The sequence below is a fragment of the Hemicordylus capensis genome, chromosome 4 (genome assembly GCF_027244095.1).
Source record: "Hemicordylus capensis ecotype Gifberg chromosome 4, rHemCap1.1.pri, whole genome shotgun sequence".
In the NCBI taxonomy this organism is placed as follows: domain Eukaryota; kingdom Metazoa; phylum Chordata; class Lepidosauria; order Squamata; family Cordylidae; genus Hemicordylus; species Hemicordylus capensis.
Window position 1 is genome coordinate 71941556 of NC_069660.1, and position 16261 is coordinate 71957816.

General features: G+C 43.8%; 1 protein-coding gene across 1 annotated transcript; it reads left to right on the forward strand.

Annotated features, from left to right (window-relative positions):
* Positions 1-1499: 1499 nt before the first annotated feature.
* On the forward strand, positions 1500-13335 carry LOC128323671 (pepsin B-like). The gene is made up of 9 exons (XM_053247215.1): positions 1500-1601; positions 1890-2043; positions 3654-3771; positions 4983-5101; positions 5363-5559; positions 6099-6221; positions 8833-8977; positions 12008-12106; positions 12982-13335. The coding sequence occupies exons 1-9, from the start codon at positions 1546-1548 to the stop codon at positions 13132-13134; spliced, it is 1164 nt and encodes a 387-aa protein (XP_053103190.1). The 5' UTR covers positions 1500-1545; the 3' UTR covers positions 13135-13335.
* Positions 13336-16261: the final 2926 nt, after the last annotated feature.

Here is a 16261-nt window from a genome sequence, read left to right on the forward strand (position 1 = left end):
TGTTTGCACTTCACCACATTATTTTGAAACAGCCTCATTCTCTCCCTCCCTGCTCTCTCTCTCTCTCTCACACACACACACACGATTTTTGACATTTCTGCATTTGAAATGGGTTATTGAATTTTTTCAAAATACCAAAACTTTGTGAGCTTTGAAGAGCATGAAGTGTTTGAATTTGAAATTACAACAGATTTAGAAATGTGGTCTTTGGTCTTCGGTGAGAGATTTGATTTCTATAGTACTATGTAACAAGAACAACAACAACAACAACAAAACAAATCCAGCTTTTTGTTTTGATGTTTCTGTCTTGAGTTAAAAATGATACATTGTTCATGAGAAACAACATGTCTAGATTTGAAACAAAGAAACATCTTCTCACTTTGCGTTGCAGCCACAGCCTGTGCAATAAGCATGAGTGCAAGGAATCTTCTTGTTGGAGATGGAGTTCCAGGGCATTGACGTTTTGCACCAACTATCCTAATGACCACTAGGGGCATTGGGAGCAGAGGTAGCTAGTGAGGGTCTCCTTTACCTGTCCCTGCTTTCCTCTCTACTCTATGACCCCTGCTTTGGCTCCTCAGGTACTTCATGTAGTGAGTCAGTCCTCTTCCTTTCCTTCTAGAGAGAAGATAGAAACATTTATCTGTCTCTCCATACCTATTCATTATGTAGGTGATAGATAGAATAGGTCTTTCCTATCCCAAATATATTTCACCAATAAACTAGTTAAGTAACTTAGGCTCTACAATGATCTTCATGCATGTTCTTGAAATAGCTGCAACAACTAAACTCTGCACTCTGTAACTGGAGTGGTAGCGTCCCTGGTGCTTTGCTAAATAATCACAAACCCCAACACTTCTCCCTACTACAGCCCCTTGAGTCCCCTGAAAAGCCACTCCTGAGGATTGAAGGACTCTCAGGATCAACAATGAATAAGGTGCTGGGGTTCAGCAGGATAGGACATTTCTGCAGATTCCTGCCACCGGCCACATTCCACATGGCTCCAAGGTGTCCTTGCTGATTCTCAGGAGCAGCCTTTCCAGGAGTTCATACTCTGTAGTGGGAAAAAGCAGGCAGAGAAGAGATCTCTTGCAGGAGCCTAACTGTGTATGTGTAACCCTATATCACAAATATATGGGGTGTGCAAATGTGTTCAGAAAATAGGAAAATATATTTCAAAACTTTGTTATGTGTTAATGGAGAAATCAAACAATTACTATCTTTGACACAGCGATAAAGCTGAAAAACATAGAGATATCCAGCCTATATTTATAACTCACTCGGTTATTTTTTTTTTAAATCAAGGGCACAAACAATATTTTAAAATCTTTCTAACAAAGGACATTGACTCACTATTATCCACAAGAAAACAGAAGGAGTAGATATGATGTGTGCATAATGATATGGGGAACTGAAAGTAAACAGATAAGGCAGCAGAGGACAGTTGTCCTGAATATAAAAGCAGGGACATGTCAGTCGTAAGAGTGGACAGGGTTTGTGTGGATACTCTGCTAAGAGATCACATTGCTGAAGACACTGATCACAATGAAGTGGCTAATCCTGGTACTGGTTTATCTCCACCTGTCAGTGGGGCTGGAGAGGTGAGTATCCTAATTATGGCTCTGAATGAGTACCACTGATAGCTAACTCAGTGTGTTTCATGGCAAAAACATGTCTTTATAATGCCATGGCAATATTAAATCTGAGCTTTTCAGGTTTCTAAATATATTCCCGCTTCCTCCTATTCTTCCATGCTTTGGTTAGCATGCAGCATGATGGACTATATACAGTTCCCTGTACTAAAGAAGAAGAAAGTTAGTGAACACAAGGGCCACTGGAAAGAAATGGAAAGGCCATCAATACTCATGATCTTCTTTTATCCTGTGCAGAATCATTCTGAAGAAAGGGAAATCCATCCGGGAGAACATGAAGGAGAAAGGAGTGCTGGAGGAATTTCTGAAGAAGCACAAAGTTGACCCTGCATTGAAATACCACCTGAATGAATATAATGTTGCTTATGAGCCGATAACCAATTACTTGAATGTGAGTATGAGAACAATTCCTGTCTCTGTCCATCAGTCAGAGTTTGGTATTGTCAGCTGACTACATTTCTCTTCCTTTTGCTATTAGCATATTATTATTATTAGCATATTATATTTGCTCATCTCAGGGTCAGTTCACACAACTCTCTCTGTATGTGGTGAGATGCAGGTGACAATAATGTATTTCACTGAACAGCAAACCAGTCAATAAATAAAGAACATATCACTCTTGTTTTCATTCTTGTGTCAGGATGCAAACGAGACTTTAAGTCAGATCTTTGCTTGACATAACATTTCAGTGCAGCATTTCCCATTACCAAAGATGCAACATAGGAATATAGGAAGATCCATGCTGAATAAGATCCATTATTTATCCAAGCCATATTTACAACTGGCTGACCTACTGAGAAAGAGTATGTCACCCTTGTAACATTGTATTTGCACAATTTCCATGTGTTGTGCAAACACATAAGTTGTACAAGTTGTGTTACTCAAGAATAAGCCCACTGGAAATAACAAGCTCACTCCTGTGTGACACAATTTATACAAATTTTACATGCGTCCATCTTGCACAACTTAAGCAAATTGCACAAACACAATGTTACTAGGCTGATCTGCTCTTGCATAGTTTGTCAACCTCTATATTCAACTAACATAGAACCTGTGTATGGTGTGCATATGTGCAGATCTGTAAGGCCATGTATTTGTTCACACATTATGTTCAATGTACGCAGAATAGTACATTTTCAATCTGTAGACTGCATTTGAGGGGGACTGTACCCAGGTTCACTTTTAAAATGAACACATGTGCAGTCATTCACACAAAAACATGTACATACCTGTATGGATGTTTATCATCCTGGTGGCGCAGTGGTAAAACTGCCGCCCTGTAACCAGAAGGTTACAAGTTCGATCCTGACCAGGGGCTCAAGGTTGACTCAGCCTTCCATCCTTCCGAGGTCGGTAAAATGAGTACCCAGAATGTTGGGGGCAATATGCTAAATCATTGTAAACCGCTTAGAGAGCTCCGGCTATATAGCGGTATATAAATGTAAGTGCTATTGCTATTGCTATCCTGTTTTCAACTATGAGCAGTCAGATTCTACTAGAAAGTCCACAGTACTAGTGTAAAAGCAACAGCTCTTCCTTATTCTTGCCCTCGACACTCAGCAAACAAATATTCAGGGCAATATTGTCCCTAAATGTGAAGGTTCCACTTTGGTAAGTCAGTCTTCAGTGTTTTGTCTCTGCAGCAGTGAGAATGGACAGGGGTTAAAAAAAGCCAGCAAAACTGTGGCTCCATGCACATAACCTTTCTTTGCATCTCAGCTTGGGGCCTTGTAATTATAGGAGAGGGTTATTCAAGATATTTTGATTCTCTTCTTGCCCAGCTCTGCCACTGACCTGCTTTATGATCTTGGAGTAAAGATAGTAAAGCTTACCCTTTTCATGAAATGAAAAGCTTACCCTTTTCATGAAATGTGGTGGAAATTAATTCATTAACCAAAAAGTTATTTTGAGGTTCTCAATTGTCGAGGAACACCAGAAAAGCAGGAAAGGTATAGCAAACTTGTGAAATCTTCCATTTGACCAAAGCTTTTCATTCCACAGTCCTTCTACTTTGGAGAAATCAGTATTGGGACTCCACCACAGAGCTTCCTGGTTCTCATGGACACTGGTTCTTCCAATCTATGGGTACCTTCTACCTATTGTAATACTGCGGCTTGTGGTGAGTGCTCTGCAACCTACTGAGGGTTGTTTTTAGCAGGCATATTAACTGATGTAATTCAAACAAAAGTGAAACTTATCTGCCAAAAGGTACAGTTTCCAAACTATAAACAGGAATATAATAACTATACATTGACTGGCACATATGGTTTTCCAGATGTTGAGGTACGAACCCTTCTTTCCTTGAGTTTAAAATCTTTATAACTTTCAATACTGACACAATGAGGTCATATGAAGCATAGTTCATCTTGCTGCAGACAATAAATTGTGTTGTGATGGTCAGATATGCTGGTGACATAGTAAAGAACATGGTTCAGCTAAGAGGTTTCATAGTAATAGAAGGGGGAACTGCGTATTACAAAGGGAACGCTGAACACTTTGAGCCAGACAAAGTTAGTCATGACTTAGTCCCATTGGCCTACATCAGGCCTGCTCAATTTAGGCCCCCCAGCTGTTTTTGGACTACAACTCCCATAATCCCCAGTCACAGTAGTCAATAGCCAGGGATTATGGGATTTGTAGGCCAACATCTTCAGGAGGGCTGAAGTTGAGCAGCCCTGGCCTACATTCTGGGCATAGTAATCTCAGTGTTAGCAAGGTGCTGGGGCTGCTGCACATGTGAAAGGCAGCTCCAGGTCTGTTGCAGAGGAAGGCTATTGCAAAACCCCTTTAAAAAGTGCATTGGTTGTGTGACCCTCAGGGACATATTTTTACGTGGCACAAAGTGCTTCTGGGAGAAGGGGAGAGTTGCTGAAATTCCACACACACCCTGACACACTCATCACTGCTGATTTCATCACATTCACAGCACAGCACTGCTGAGCAGTTATCACTGCTCTCAATGCTGAAGCCATTGAGAGTACCAGCATTTCCTTAGTCTGGATATCGGCCATTACTTGGAAACAGAAAAGAATTAGAAACAAAAGTCCAAGGCTAATTCCAGCTCACAACAGAAAGTTCTGTTGGTTGATTTTTGGTCATGTTATTACAGGCTGGGCATTCAGATCTGTTGTGAACATTGTTTCACAGATCTGTTTCTGATGTAAACCACTCAGAGACATAAGTTTTGGGCGGTATAAAAATGTTTTGAGAAATAAATAAATAAATAAATAAATGGAGAATATAGGTGGAAAATATATACTGTATATATATATGCAACTTCCATTGCTATGTGGCAACCGATTTGTAGACTTTATTTCTTTCCCCCCCTAGGTAAACATAATAGGTTCAATCCTAGTCAGTCCTCTACATACACCAACAATGGACAGACCTACACCTTATCCTATGGGAGTGGTAGCTTGACTGTCATGCTAGGCTATGATAATGTGCAGGTAAGTGACACAGGATTACAGCTAAATTGTGAGTTTTTAATCTTGGCCAAATTGGCAATTTCCTTCTCTCACAGAAGCTGGATTGAGTCTCTTTAGTCTTCTTTACTTTCAACCAGCTGGGTCACATTGTCTTTCTGTTTTGCATTACTCCTAAACTGATCAACATTGTTGTCCTCACTGGTGATACTTGCATTATCTGAGTTCATAACTGTAACTGTGCTTCAAACTACAGGTAAAATCCAGTTTTTCCTTCTCTCCCAGGTCCAGAATATTGTTGTTCGTAACCAAGAGTTTGGCCTGAGTGAAAGCGAGCCCTCAAATCCTTTCTACTATGCCAGTTTTGATGGGATTATGGGGATGGCTTATCCTGCCATGGCTGTAGGGGGTTACACCGTTATGCAGCAGATGCTGAGACAAGGGCAGCTTTCTGAGCCCATCTTCAGCTTCTATTTCTCCCGGTAAGACCCAGAATTCTGTATAATGGGCACCGCATGTATATAAGATTGTGCTTTACGTCTAGATTACTACTACTACTACGACGACGACTACTACTACTACCACCACCACCACAACAACACCTTGATTCTAACAATAACAAAAAATTGCTCAGAATGAGAGTGAGATCAAGATGACAAACAATGCAAATCAGGTTCACTCTTGGCCTTAATACAATTTGACCAACCCTTTGCACTCAAAACTCGGTCAGACTGGTTAAAGGAGGATGGGTCCTTATCAGCCTTTGGATAGAAGCTAACCAGTCAAGTAAGAATCTGTGTGAACACAAAATCACAGGATGTTGGTTACTCAGGATTAGTTAATCTGAAATTGTCTGTGCACAGTTTGCTCCAACTTCTTGTTTTTCATCTCCTTTCTACCACTATTTCTGCTTATTTACAACTATATTTATTGATGCATATAGACTCTCACCAGAGTAAGAACTGAATAGCTAAACTTGACGGCTTTTTTAATAGACTGTTGTCTATTTTCTCTCTCTCAGTCAACCAACCGTTCAGTATGGAGGGGAGCTGATCTTGGGAGGTGTGGACAATCAGCTGTTCTCTGGGCAAATTTCCTGGGCACCTGTTACCCGTGAATTGTATTGGCAGATTGGTATTGAGGAGTAAGTGATATTCAGTCATCTCCATTTTTATTTGCATGTCATTGTGCTTTGGAAAGCAGACTGTGCATTCCTCTTTAGAAAAGTGCTCTGTAGAGGGGATAATGTTATTTCTGTTAATCACTTTAAAATGTGTGTGTGTGTATGTGTGTGTGTGTGTGTGTGTGGTGAGGAGGATATGTATGTATCACTGAGCATACCAGTTGCAGAAGAAAAATCATATCCTCAGCCACAATATATGAGTATTGAGGAAAATACAGTATTTCTGCAACTGAAATGCTGCTTGGAGGAAACAGAAAAACTACATGTTGGACACACAAATAACCCAGAAATGCCCTTTATAATGATAGCTAAACCAAGGAGGAAGTAATTTCTCCCTGCTTCTCTTGAGATTGATTTAGAGATCAATCCCAGAGAAGATCAATCTCAAGAGAAACAGGGAGAAATATTTTATTATGAAAATGGATCTGATGATCAATACATAATCTGCTCTATTATGTAGTGAACAAACTGAATCCTGTGAAAAACTCAGTTTAAGGAGGGAGGTGGGGAACGGTTCCTTTTTACTTTTGGAAAGTTGATCAGAGCAGTGAATGCTCTGGAGACGCATTTTGCTCCAATGTAATTTCAGCACAGGCTGACATGTTCTGTATTAGGACATAAATAACCTGGTAGTTTCAAAACAATCAGCTGCCAGATAATCAGATGTGATTAGCCACCAAAATTATCATAATTATGTTGGCTGTAAAACTGCTCCCTGCTGCCGCACTTCGTGATAAGGCGGGGGTGGAGTTGTGCACCCGGCCGCATCAACAGGCAAGGGAGCCACCATTTTGTTCCACTTGGCATGTGATGTTGGCTGGCCAATTGGAGTGGGTGAGCGGCTGCATAAGCGGCCAGCTCCCTGCACTCATTCTCAGTTGCTCTGGGACAAGGCACCTGCCCACCCATCCTGTTTCATTGAGGGTTGTCTGGTCGCCTTTTTGGTGGCAAGTTTTGGGTCACACCCAATTGGCTTTGGGGGGTGACCTTTTTTCACCTACTTCTCACTGATTCCCCTGGTAGGGCTTCATTTTTTAGGATGTTTGGTCACTTTACAGGTGAGTGCCGGTTGGGGTAGGTTGTCTCATATTGGCAAGTGGGAAGCCGAGGAACAGCCCTAGCAGGTTTTGCGGCTCTTAGGCTGGGATCTGCCCCTACTTGGAGGCTGGCTGGGCCCACCACTCAGTGTTTTGCAGTCTGTGGCGGGAGGCAGGATGGCCTCCCCTCAGCATGGATAAAACCTCATAGTTGTGGTGATATCCAGACCTGGAGCCAGGCTGATTCAACACCCAGTCCTTCACTCTGTTGTGGGTAGTCCTCTTTATGAGGCTGACCCACATGGGTGGTACCCATTCAGACTCTAATTAGTATGTTCCTTGTTGCAGGTTATTTGTAAATTGTATTAATAAAGTGGCCCTAGTTCTTCCAAATTATACATGTCCTCTCATTATTGGTGCCTGGGTGTGCAATATGCTAATATATTGTGGAGGATGAATGGAATATGGAAAGCATATGTTGTTCTTCAAAGAGAGCCCCTGGTGGCGCAGTGGTAAAACTGCCGCCCTGTAACCAGAAGGTTACAAGTTCGATCCTGACCAGGGGCTCAAGGTTGACTCAGCCTTCCATCCTTCCGAGGTCGGTAAAATGAGTACCCAGAATGTTGGGGGCAATATGCTAAATCATTGTAAACTGCTTAGAGAGCTTTGGCTATAAAGCAGTATATAAATGTAAGTGCTATTGCTATATGTGGAAGATTATTTGATGCTGCTATTTTGGTTTTTCCAGTTTTCACCATTGCCCATAGAGATTGCCTATCAAGAACAGCCCACCAATAAGGCTGTTCTCATGACCAGCCTAACCTCGGCTTGGGCAGCCCAGCCTGGGTTAGGCTGGTCATGTGCAGTGCCGGTATCTGTGCAGATCCCGGTGCTGCCCACCCGCCTAACACTGCTTTCAAGCTCGGCTTTTAGCAGAGGTTAAACGTGCTACCGTGCACTTAACCGAGCTACCAGAATCATGTCTTTTCTTGGGCTGCACACAGTTTGAGAAGACACAGAAATTGACACCCAGAGCACCCCTCATGGGGGTATCCCCCAATGCACCATGCTCGTCGTGAAGTGCATTGTGGGATATACAGAGCTGGGACAATGAGTCCTGGCCTCTAACGATCTGCATTGCAGCAGAGCAGCATGAATCAGTGGCGCGCCAAATACTTCTGACATGATCATTCAGGGGGAAGGTAAGAGAATCACAGCCTCACCCCCCACCTCCCCAATCGCCCAGTTGTGTGAATGTTCTCAATGTCTAACACATTCCTGAATTTCAGAGTGTTTTCTATTCAGCTTTCAATTGTTATCTCATTTGAAAAATAGCTTGGCCCTTGCCAGTAGGTGTATGTAGGCGGCATTGATCCAGAATAAATGAAAACTTTTGGATGGTAGCCTATGTGGCGTTTCTGTCATTGTGTTATGTTATTTTGTGGCTAAGTATCCCGAAATACCCTGTTTATTATCAAAGATCTCTGTTTTCTTTGTAGCTAAAATTGCTAAATCTGACAATATTTGCTCTGTAGGTTTGCCATTGGCAGTCAGGCTACTGGATGGTGCAGCCAAGGCTGCCAGGCAATTGTGGATACTGGCACGTTTCTCCTTGCTGTCCCACAGCAGTACTTTGGAAATTTCCTGCAGGCTGTGGGAGCTCAACAGTACAATGGCGAGGTAGGTGGAGGAAGGAAACTTGGAGTGCTGCTGAGAGTGTCTCATTATTTGTGCAGTTGACCCATCACTTCAGGAAAAGGAGGCATATTGTCTCAAGGAGGCAATTGTTAGATCACTTTTGAAAAAGCCTGCATTGGATCCCTCAAAGCTAGGCAATTATAAGCCTGTCTCCAATCTTCCATGTTTGGGCAAGGTGACTGAGAGGGTGGTGGCTTTTCAACTCCATTCAGTCTTGGAGGAAGCAGATTATCTGGACCCATTTCAAACTGGCTTTCAGGTGGGCTAAAGGGTGGAGACTACCTTGGTCAGCCTGATGGATGATCTCCAATTATGAATTGACAGGGGGAGTGTGACCCTGTTGGTCTTCGTGGATCTCTCAATGGCTTTCAATACCATCGACCATGGTATCCTACTAGACTGCCTGAGGAGATTGGGAGTGGGAGGCGCTGCTTTGCAGTGGTTCCACTCCTACCTCTCGGGTAGATTCCAGATGGTGTCGCTTGGAGATTGTTGTTCTTCAAAGAGATAGCTATTGTATGGAGTCCCACAGGGCTCCATTCTATCTCCAGTGCTTTTTAACATCTATATGGATTTGCTGGGAGAGATCCCAGTGGAGAGTGGAGAGCTGGTCTTATGGTAGCAAGCATGACTTGTCCTCTTAGCTAAGCAAGGTCCGCCCTGGTTACATATGAAAGGGAGACTAGAGGTGTGAGCAATGTAAGATATTCCATTTAGGGGAAGGAGCCGCTCTGGGAAGAACATCTAAGTTCTAAGTGCCCTCCTAGTGATGTGCACGGTCCGGACCGGTCCGGACTGGCACCGAGGCGGGGTCTCCCTTTAAGGGCGGCAGGGGGGTAGAACTTACCCCTCCCGCTGCTCTTTCCCCTCTGGCGCTGTAGCGATAAGTGCAGTTTTGGGGGCGGCAGCGCTCCTCGCTGCCGCCCCTGCCCTCATCGTTGTTAGTAAAGCCGTTGTCTGAGCACTCTTAGAGCAGCACGCATGTGCGTGTGGCGGCGCGCGCGCCTGTCGCCACCATGCGCACGTGCGCCGCCTACGTCACACGCACTGTGCGTGTGACGTAGGCAGTGTGCGCATGCGTGCTGCTCTAAGAGTGCTCAGACAACGGCTTTACTAACAACGATGAGGGCAGGGGCGGCAGCGAGGAAACTGCACTTATCGCTACAGCGCCAGAGGGGAAAGAGCGGCGGGAGGGGTAAGTTCTACCCCCCCCGCCCTTAAAGGGAGACCCCACCTTGGTGCCGGACCAGTCCGGAGGCCTCTTACATGGCCTCCGGACCGGTTCGTGCACACCCCTATTCCCTCCCTGACATCTCCAAGATCGGGCTGAGAGAGATTCCTGCCTGCAACCTTGGAGAAGCCACTGCCAGTCTGTGAAGACAATACTGAGCTAGATGGACCTATGGTCTGACTCAGTATATGGCAGCTTCCTATATTCCTATCATCAGGAGATCTGAATCAGGGTGCTATCAATATGCTGATGACACCCAGATCTATTTCTCCGTATCAACTTCATCAGGAGATGGGGTAACCTCTCTAAATGCTTGCTTGGAATTGGTAATGGGCTGGATGAGGGAGAACAAACTGTAGTTGAATCTGAACCAGATGGAGGCACTCATTGTGGGAGGCCAGAACTTAGGAAGTGATTTAGATCTGCCTGTTCTGTATGGGGTTACACTCCCCCTGAAAGATCAGGTACAAAGCTTGGGAGTACTTCTGGACCCAAACCTGTCCCTGATATCTCAGGTTGAGGCAGTGGCCAGGAGCACTTTTTATCAGCTTTGGCTGATACGCCAGCTACATCTATTTCTTGAGACAAATGACCTTAAAACAGTGGTGGATATGCTGGTAATATCCAGACTTGACTACTGAAATGAGCTCTACATTGGGCTGCCTTTGTACATAGTTTGGAAACTGCAGCTGGTGGAGAATGCAGCAGCCAGGCTGGACTCTGGGGACATCTGTAGATACCACATCACTGCTATTTTATTTTATTTTATTTTATTTTATATTTATTTATTTATTTATTTATTTATTTATTTATTTATTTATTTATTTATTTTGATTTATATACCGCCCTTCTTTTATTTTAAAAGAACCACACTGGCTGCCAGTTAGTTTCCGGGCAAAATACAATGTGCTGGTTATTACATATAAAGCCCTGAACATCTTTAAGTCCAGGGTATTTAAAAGAACTTATTCTTCATGAGCCCCTGCCTATTAGGATCATTGGGGGAGGTACATTTGCGGTTCCCACCAGGTTGCTTAGTGCTAACCTAAAACTGGGCCTTCTCTAGGGTTGCCCCGGGGCTCTAGAACACATTCCCAAATGACATCAGAAGCTCCCCATCTCTGATTGTTTTTAAATGACTTTTGAAAACACACCTGTTTTATCAGGCTTTTAGTTTATGATGTTTTAAAGTTTCAAAGTTTTATTTATGGTAATTTTAATCTATTTTATATGAATGTTAGGTTTTACTTGCTGTTTATTGTTTGTTTAAATTGTAAATGCCCTGAGATTTTATATAGGGCAGTATATAAATGTGACACAAACAAACAAACATTAACATATATCACTAGAATTTTGCTGGTCAATGACCAAATAAACGTATAACTATCTATACCACTAGAAGAACTGAGCACAGTTAAGTTACACCCAACTTAAGGTACTGCTAATCAACTAAATGCAGGAGGTACAGCTTTGGTATCTCTCCCATGAGCCTCTGATTGGCTGCTATTGGAAAGACAATGCTGAACAAAGTTCTGTAGACCTTAACCTGGCCAGCAAAACCATTCTTATTTTCTTATATTAGTGTAGGTTTGACAGCTGGTGAAGCTGTCACACATGGGATAAATACATTCAGAGTAAGGCTTCTATTCTCTTGACTGCACCAAAGTGGACTAAAAATATTTTGTTTGGCAATCTGTTGTCTAGTGGAGACATGATCCAACTGACCTCTAGTCTAGCCTATTGATAGAACTGACCTTCTCTTTGTATCTTTTCTTTTACAGTATGTGGTGAACTGCAACAATGTCCAGAACATGCCCACCATCACCTTTGTCATTAACGGAGCCCAGTTCCCACTGCCTCCCTCTGCCTACGTTGCAAGTGTATGTATACTGTATGGGTTAACCTAACTCCCCAAACACATAACTTAAGCCATGCTCCTTGAGTGTTCAAAACTAGATGATAACAGCTAGATCATGTCAGGTTTTTAGTAGGGATGTGCACAAAGTGTTTTGTGCATTGTAGGGGTGGCGGAGACTAGGCACTTTAAAAGGAGGAAGGCAGCTCTTACCTATCCCTCTGTCACTTCTCCTCCGCTCCCTGCTGCCACACCGTGGCCCTGTCCATACAAAGGACTCTGAAAAGCCCATGACAGCTGTTATATTACCTGGCCATCTTTAATTAGTCTTTTGATATGGTCATCTTGGAGGCCTTGGACTTACATCTGTCATTGGCATCTGAATTGTTTTCCTAGATTTGGAGATGCAAAGGTCTTCTCCAAGATCCACCTGTGTGGACTTCTGTTTTTAGAAGTGTAAGCTGCCTACAAAAGTAGGAGTGATAGACTGAAGAAGAACTCCACCATGTTGTCTCTTCTGCTGGTGTGCAGATGGTGCTCACTATACTAGTCTACTGGTGTGCAGATCGTGCTCACCTTCACTAGTATCCTAGTCTACAGTGATATTGGTTCTGTAATTGCACAGGCTGAAGGCAGCTGCCATGTGGATGGTGAGACAGATACACATTGGAGAACAGCAAATGTGGATCTAGCTCCCATTACATGTCCTTGCAAATTAGCCCTAGTCAGCTACATTCAGATATACTGTATGATGATAGTTGGCAGAAATAGAGGTGGACAGCAGTATTCCTGTCATGTGATCTGATCACATGATTCTAACCCAGGAATGCCTTTAAAAAGGCTTTGTGTTATTTCCTCTGGGAGAGGTGTAATTCAAGCTCTTTATTATTTCTTTCACAGAACAATGGCTATTGCACAGTTCAGATTGAAGCCACATACTTGCCTTCCCCAACTGGGCAGCCTCTATGGATCCTGGGTGACGTCTTCCTCAAGGAGTATTATTCAGTCTATGATATGGCCAACAACAGGGTGGGCTTTGCACCATCAGCCTAGACAGGGCTGTGAAGCTCATTTCCTTTTCAGTCTAATGCTGCTGTTCCCTTGGACTCTGATAGAATCATTCTAAATTAAGTTTGTTCAAAGCAAATTCCAGATTTCTTTATTTTCTATAGACTGTCTGCCCCAGCTTGTATATAATCAATTTTCTTGAGATCCATTGTGACAGAGAAATAAATTCTAGTATGCCAAACTTTACTTGTCTGTTTCAATATTGGTTTTATGAAGACCTGAAGGAGGGGTTTGAGGAACGGACTTTGTAACACCTCTTTCTTTCTGCCTGGATTCACACTGTAGAGACTAATATTGTAGTAGACACCAAGGCAAATAAACAAAAAAGTACACTGACATTTTCAGTTATTCAATGCCCTCTTAGTCTCAAGTGGCCTTACATATATACACAATGGAAATACAAACTGTGTGCAAATGCCAAAGGTCTCACAGCTGTACTACGCCTCTACTCTAAATGCTTCACAATAACAATGTAAGGGGCCTTGCAATCTGTGTCCAGATGGGCTTTACGCCTTCCTTGTTCAGGACTTCAGTGCTGGAAATGTGGAGACATGTACAGGAGTGCACTTCTTCGTCTATGCCCTGCATTTGAAGGGGCCTGAACTTTTAACTTTTAAACTTTTAAACTCACTTTAAAAATGAACACATGTACAGTCATTCACAGACAAATATGAGCATCTGCACTGACACCTCTACACAAATATAATGAAATATCTGAATAGGGCTAGACAGTTCCTCCAAACCAGACATGAATGCCACAGCTATTGAATGCTCACAGGCAGTGAACCCCACCGAGTATGGGCAGATCTAGAGTGCTCCCTCCCTTGATAAATTAAGAAGCCATATACTAGGATTCATAACTCTTGAAACTGCTCCTGCCCCACCGTCTCATTGCTTCAGTGATTTTTCAGTGGTTATTCCCCCAGAGCTCTTTATCAAGATAAAGAGCTCTGGGGGAATAACCATGACGGTCTGTGAAGGAATTTGAGGAGTGGCATTTTGAACTCTGGGGCAGTCTTTCTAACTCACTAGGGCCATTTTGCTCTCAGCCAACTGTTCCCATAAGGATATCTACTGTACTTCCAGATTTTTACCGCTTATGGTTGCCAATAGAGCTTTAAAATACAAAAATAGTGGCTGACATGTGCAACGGTAATGGAGTCGGAAGATATTGGCATTGCTGCTGATGCATACATGAAAACAGTGGTGGCATTGTTCTGATTGGTGGCTGACTAAACTGCATCCCTGAAGGTTTCTCCTATGTGCGACAATGAGAGAATCTGCAGGGACTGATAGGGGTGACTCTGCTTCCATATACACAACAGTGGTGATGCCAAAGTGTTCTATATCTGTTACCCTTGCACATCATGTCAGCCAGTGTATGCTATCAATGTAGATAAACATATTGGTAGACCCCATATTATTATTTTCCAGCGCCTCATAGAGTCAGCTATGATTTTTTAATCACTGTAGAGCAACAATGCTGGCAAAAATCATCAAGTGAAGTAAATAGATAAGCGGAAGTACTTCTTGACACACTATCTAATTAATTTATTAATTTATGACATTTACTGCCACAAGCAAAAGTGGTGATGCACATTACCTCCCAAACTGGAGTGGGGGAGTACTGTAGCTGTGTGGAAGAGAAGGTCTCAGGTTCAGTTTTGGCATATCCTTTGTAGACGGTACTGAGCTAGATGGTCCAATGATCTGACTTAGTGCTGGGAGGAACGGGTCCATAGCTAAATGGAAGAACATCCGCTTTGTATGCAGAAGGACGCAGGTTCAGTTTTTTGCATTGCCAAGAGTGGAGGGAGGCCAGCGGCATTCCGGGTTCTGCTGCTGCAGCGGACCCCTAGCCCTGCCTCCTGCATCTGACATCTGACGCAAGGCACATTTAGCCATGACCCCTGCATCTGATGTCAGATGTGGGGAAGTTAGATCGGCCAGCGCTGCATTCACAGCACAGTTGGAGTGACTCTCCCTGCCTTTTAAAGGCAGGGAGAGCCATTTCGGACGTGCTGCGAATGCAGTGCTGGCCAATCTAACTCTCAAATGGGGCTGTGAGGACCTGTTTAGGAGCTAAATCACAACCCTTGCGTTTAGATATGCTGCCTGCGTCTGATGACAGATGCAAGGGTGTGGTTTAGCTCCCCAATGGGGCCACATGGTGCTACATTCACTTTTAAAGGCAGGGAGAGCTGCTCCGGCCGCACTGTGAATGGCGAGGCCCCATTTGGGAGCTAAATCCAGCCAGCGCTCTGTTTGCAGCATGGCCAGGAGCAGCTCTGCCTCAGGATCTAAAAGGCAGGGAGAGTTGCTCCAGGGGCTGTGCGGCCCCATTTGGGAGTTAAATCACACACCCCGCGTCTGGCGTCTGACATCAGACATGGGGTGTGTGTCTGGGGCACAAGGAGTGGTCCCGGAGGGGTGGCGGCCTAGATTCTTTGAACCCGTCCGCTCAATGGTGTCTCTGCCCCTTGGCATTGCCCTGGTAGAAAATACTGAGCTAAATGGAGCGATGGCCTGACTTGATATAAGGCAGCTTGGTATAAAATTAGGACAAAACTACATGTTGCTTTAAGAATGTGCTTTACAATTACTTTAACAATCTATACATATATTTCTCTTAGGCCTACCCATCGCTAATCCCATGTGTGGCAGCTCTAGCGAGAGTTTGCAAGCGAGCTACTGGCAGGGGAAGAGGAAAACGGCGGCACCGGACACAGAAGCTTGTGTGGCCTTTCTGGGGGCTTTAGCCACATCGCTTGCATGTGATGTCACATGCAAAGGGGGCATGGCCCAGGCTTTGTAGGGCTCACGCGAGCCCTCTCGAGTGTTTGCTGGCTGAGTGCATTTATTTCCCTTATTGCTGGAAGGAGAGGAAGGGAAATAAATGCATCCAGCCAGCAAACACTGGCTTGGAATGAGCTCTGGAGGAAATCATGCGCAAGGGGCATTACTGGCATGTGCCCAATGGGGCCACTGGGGACAGGGGAGAATCTGGGCCCCCATTCCCTGGCTCTGCCACTGATCTGGATCATTAAATATGAAATTGCCGACCTCCAACTCAAATGTGAAATTGCCGACATCCTTGCAAAAATATACAACT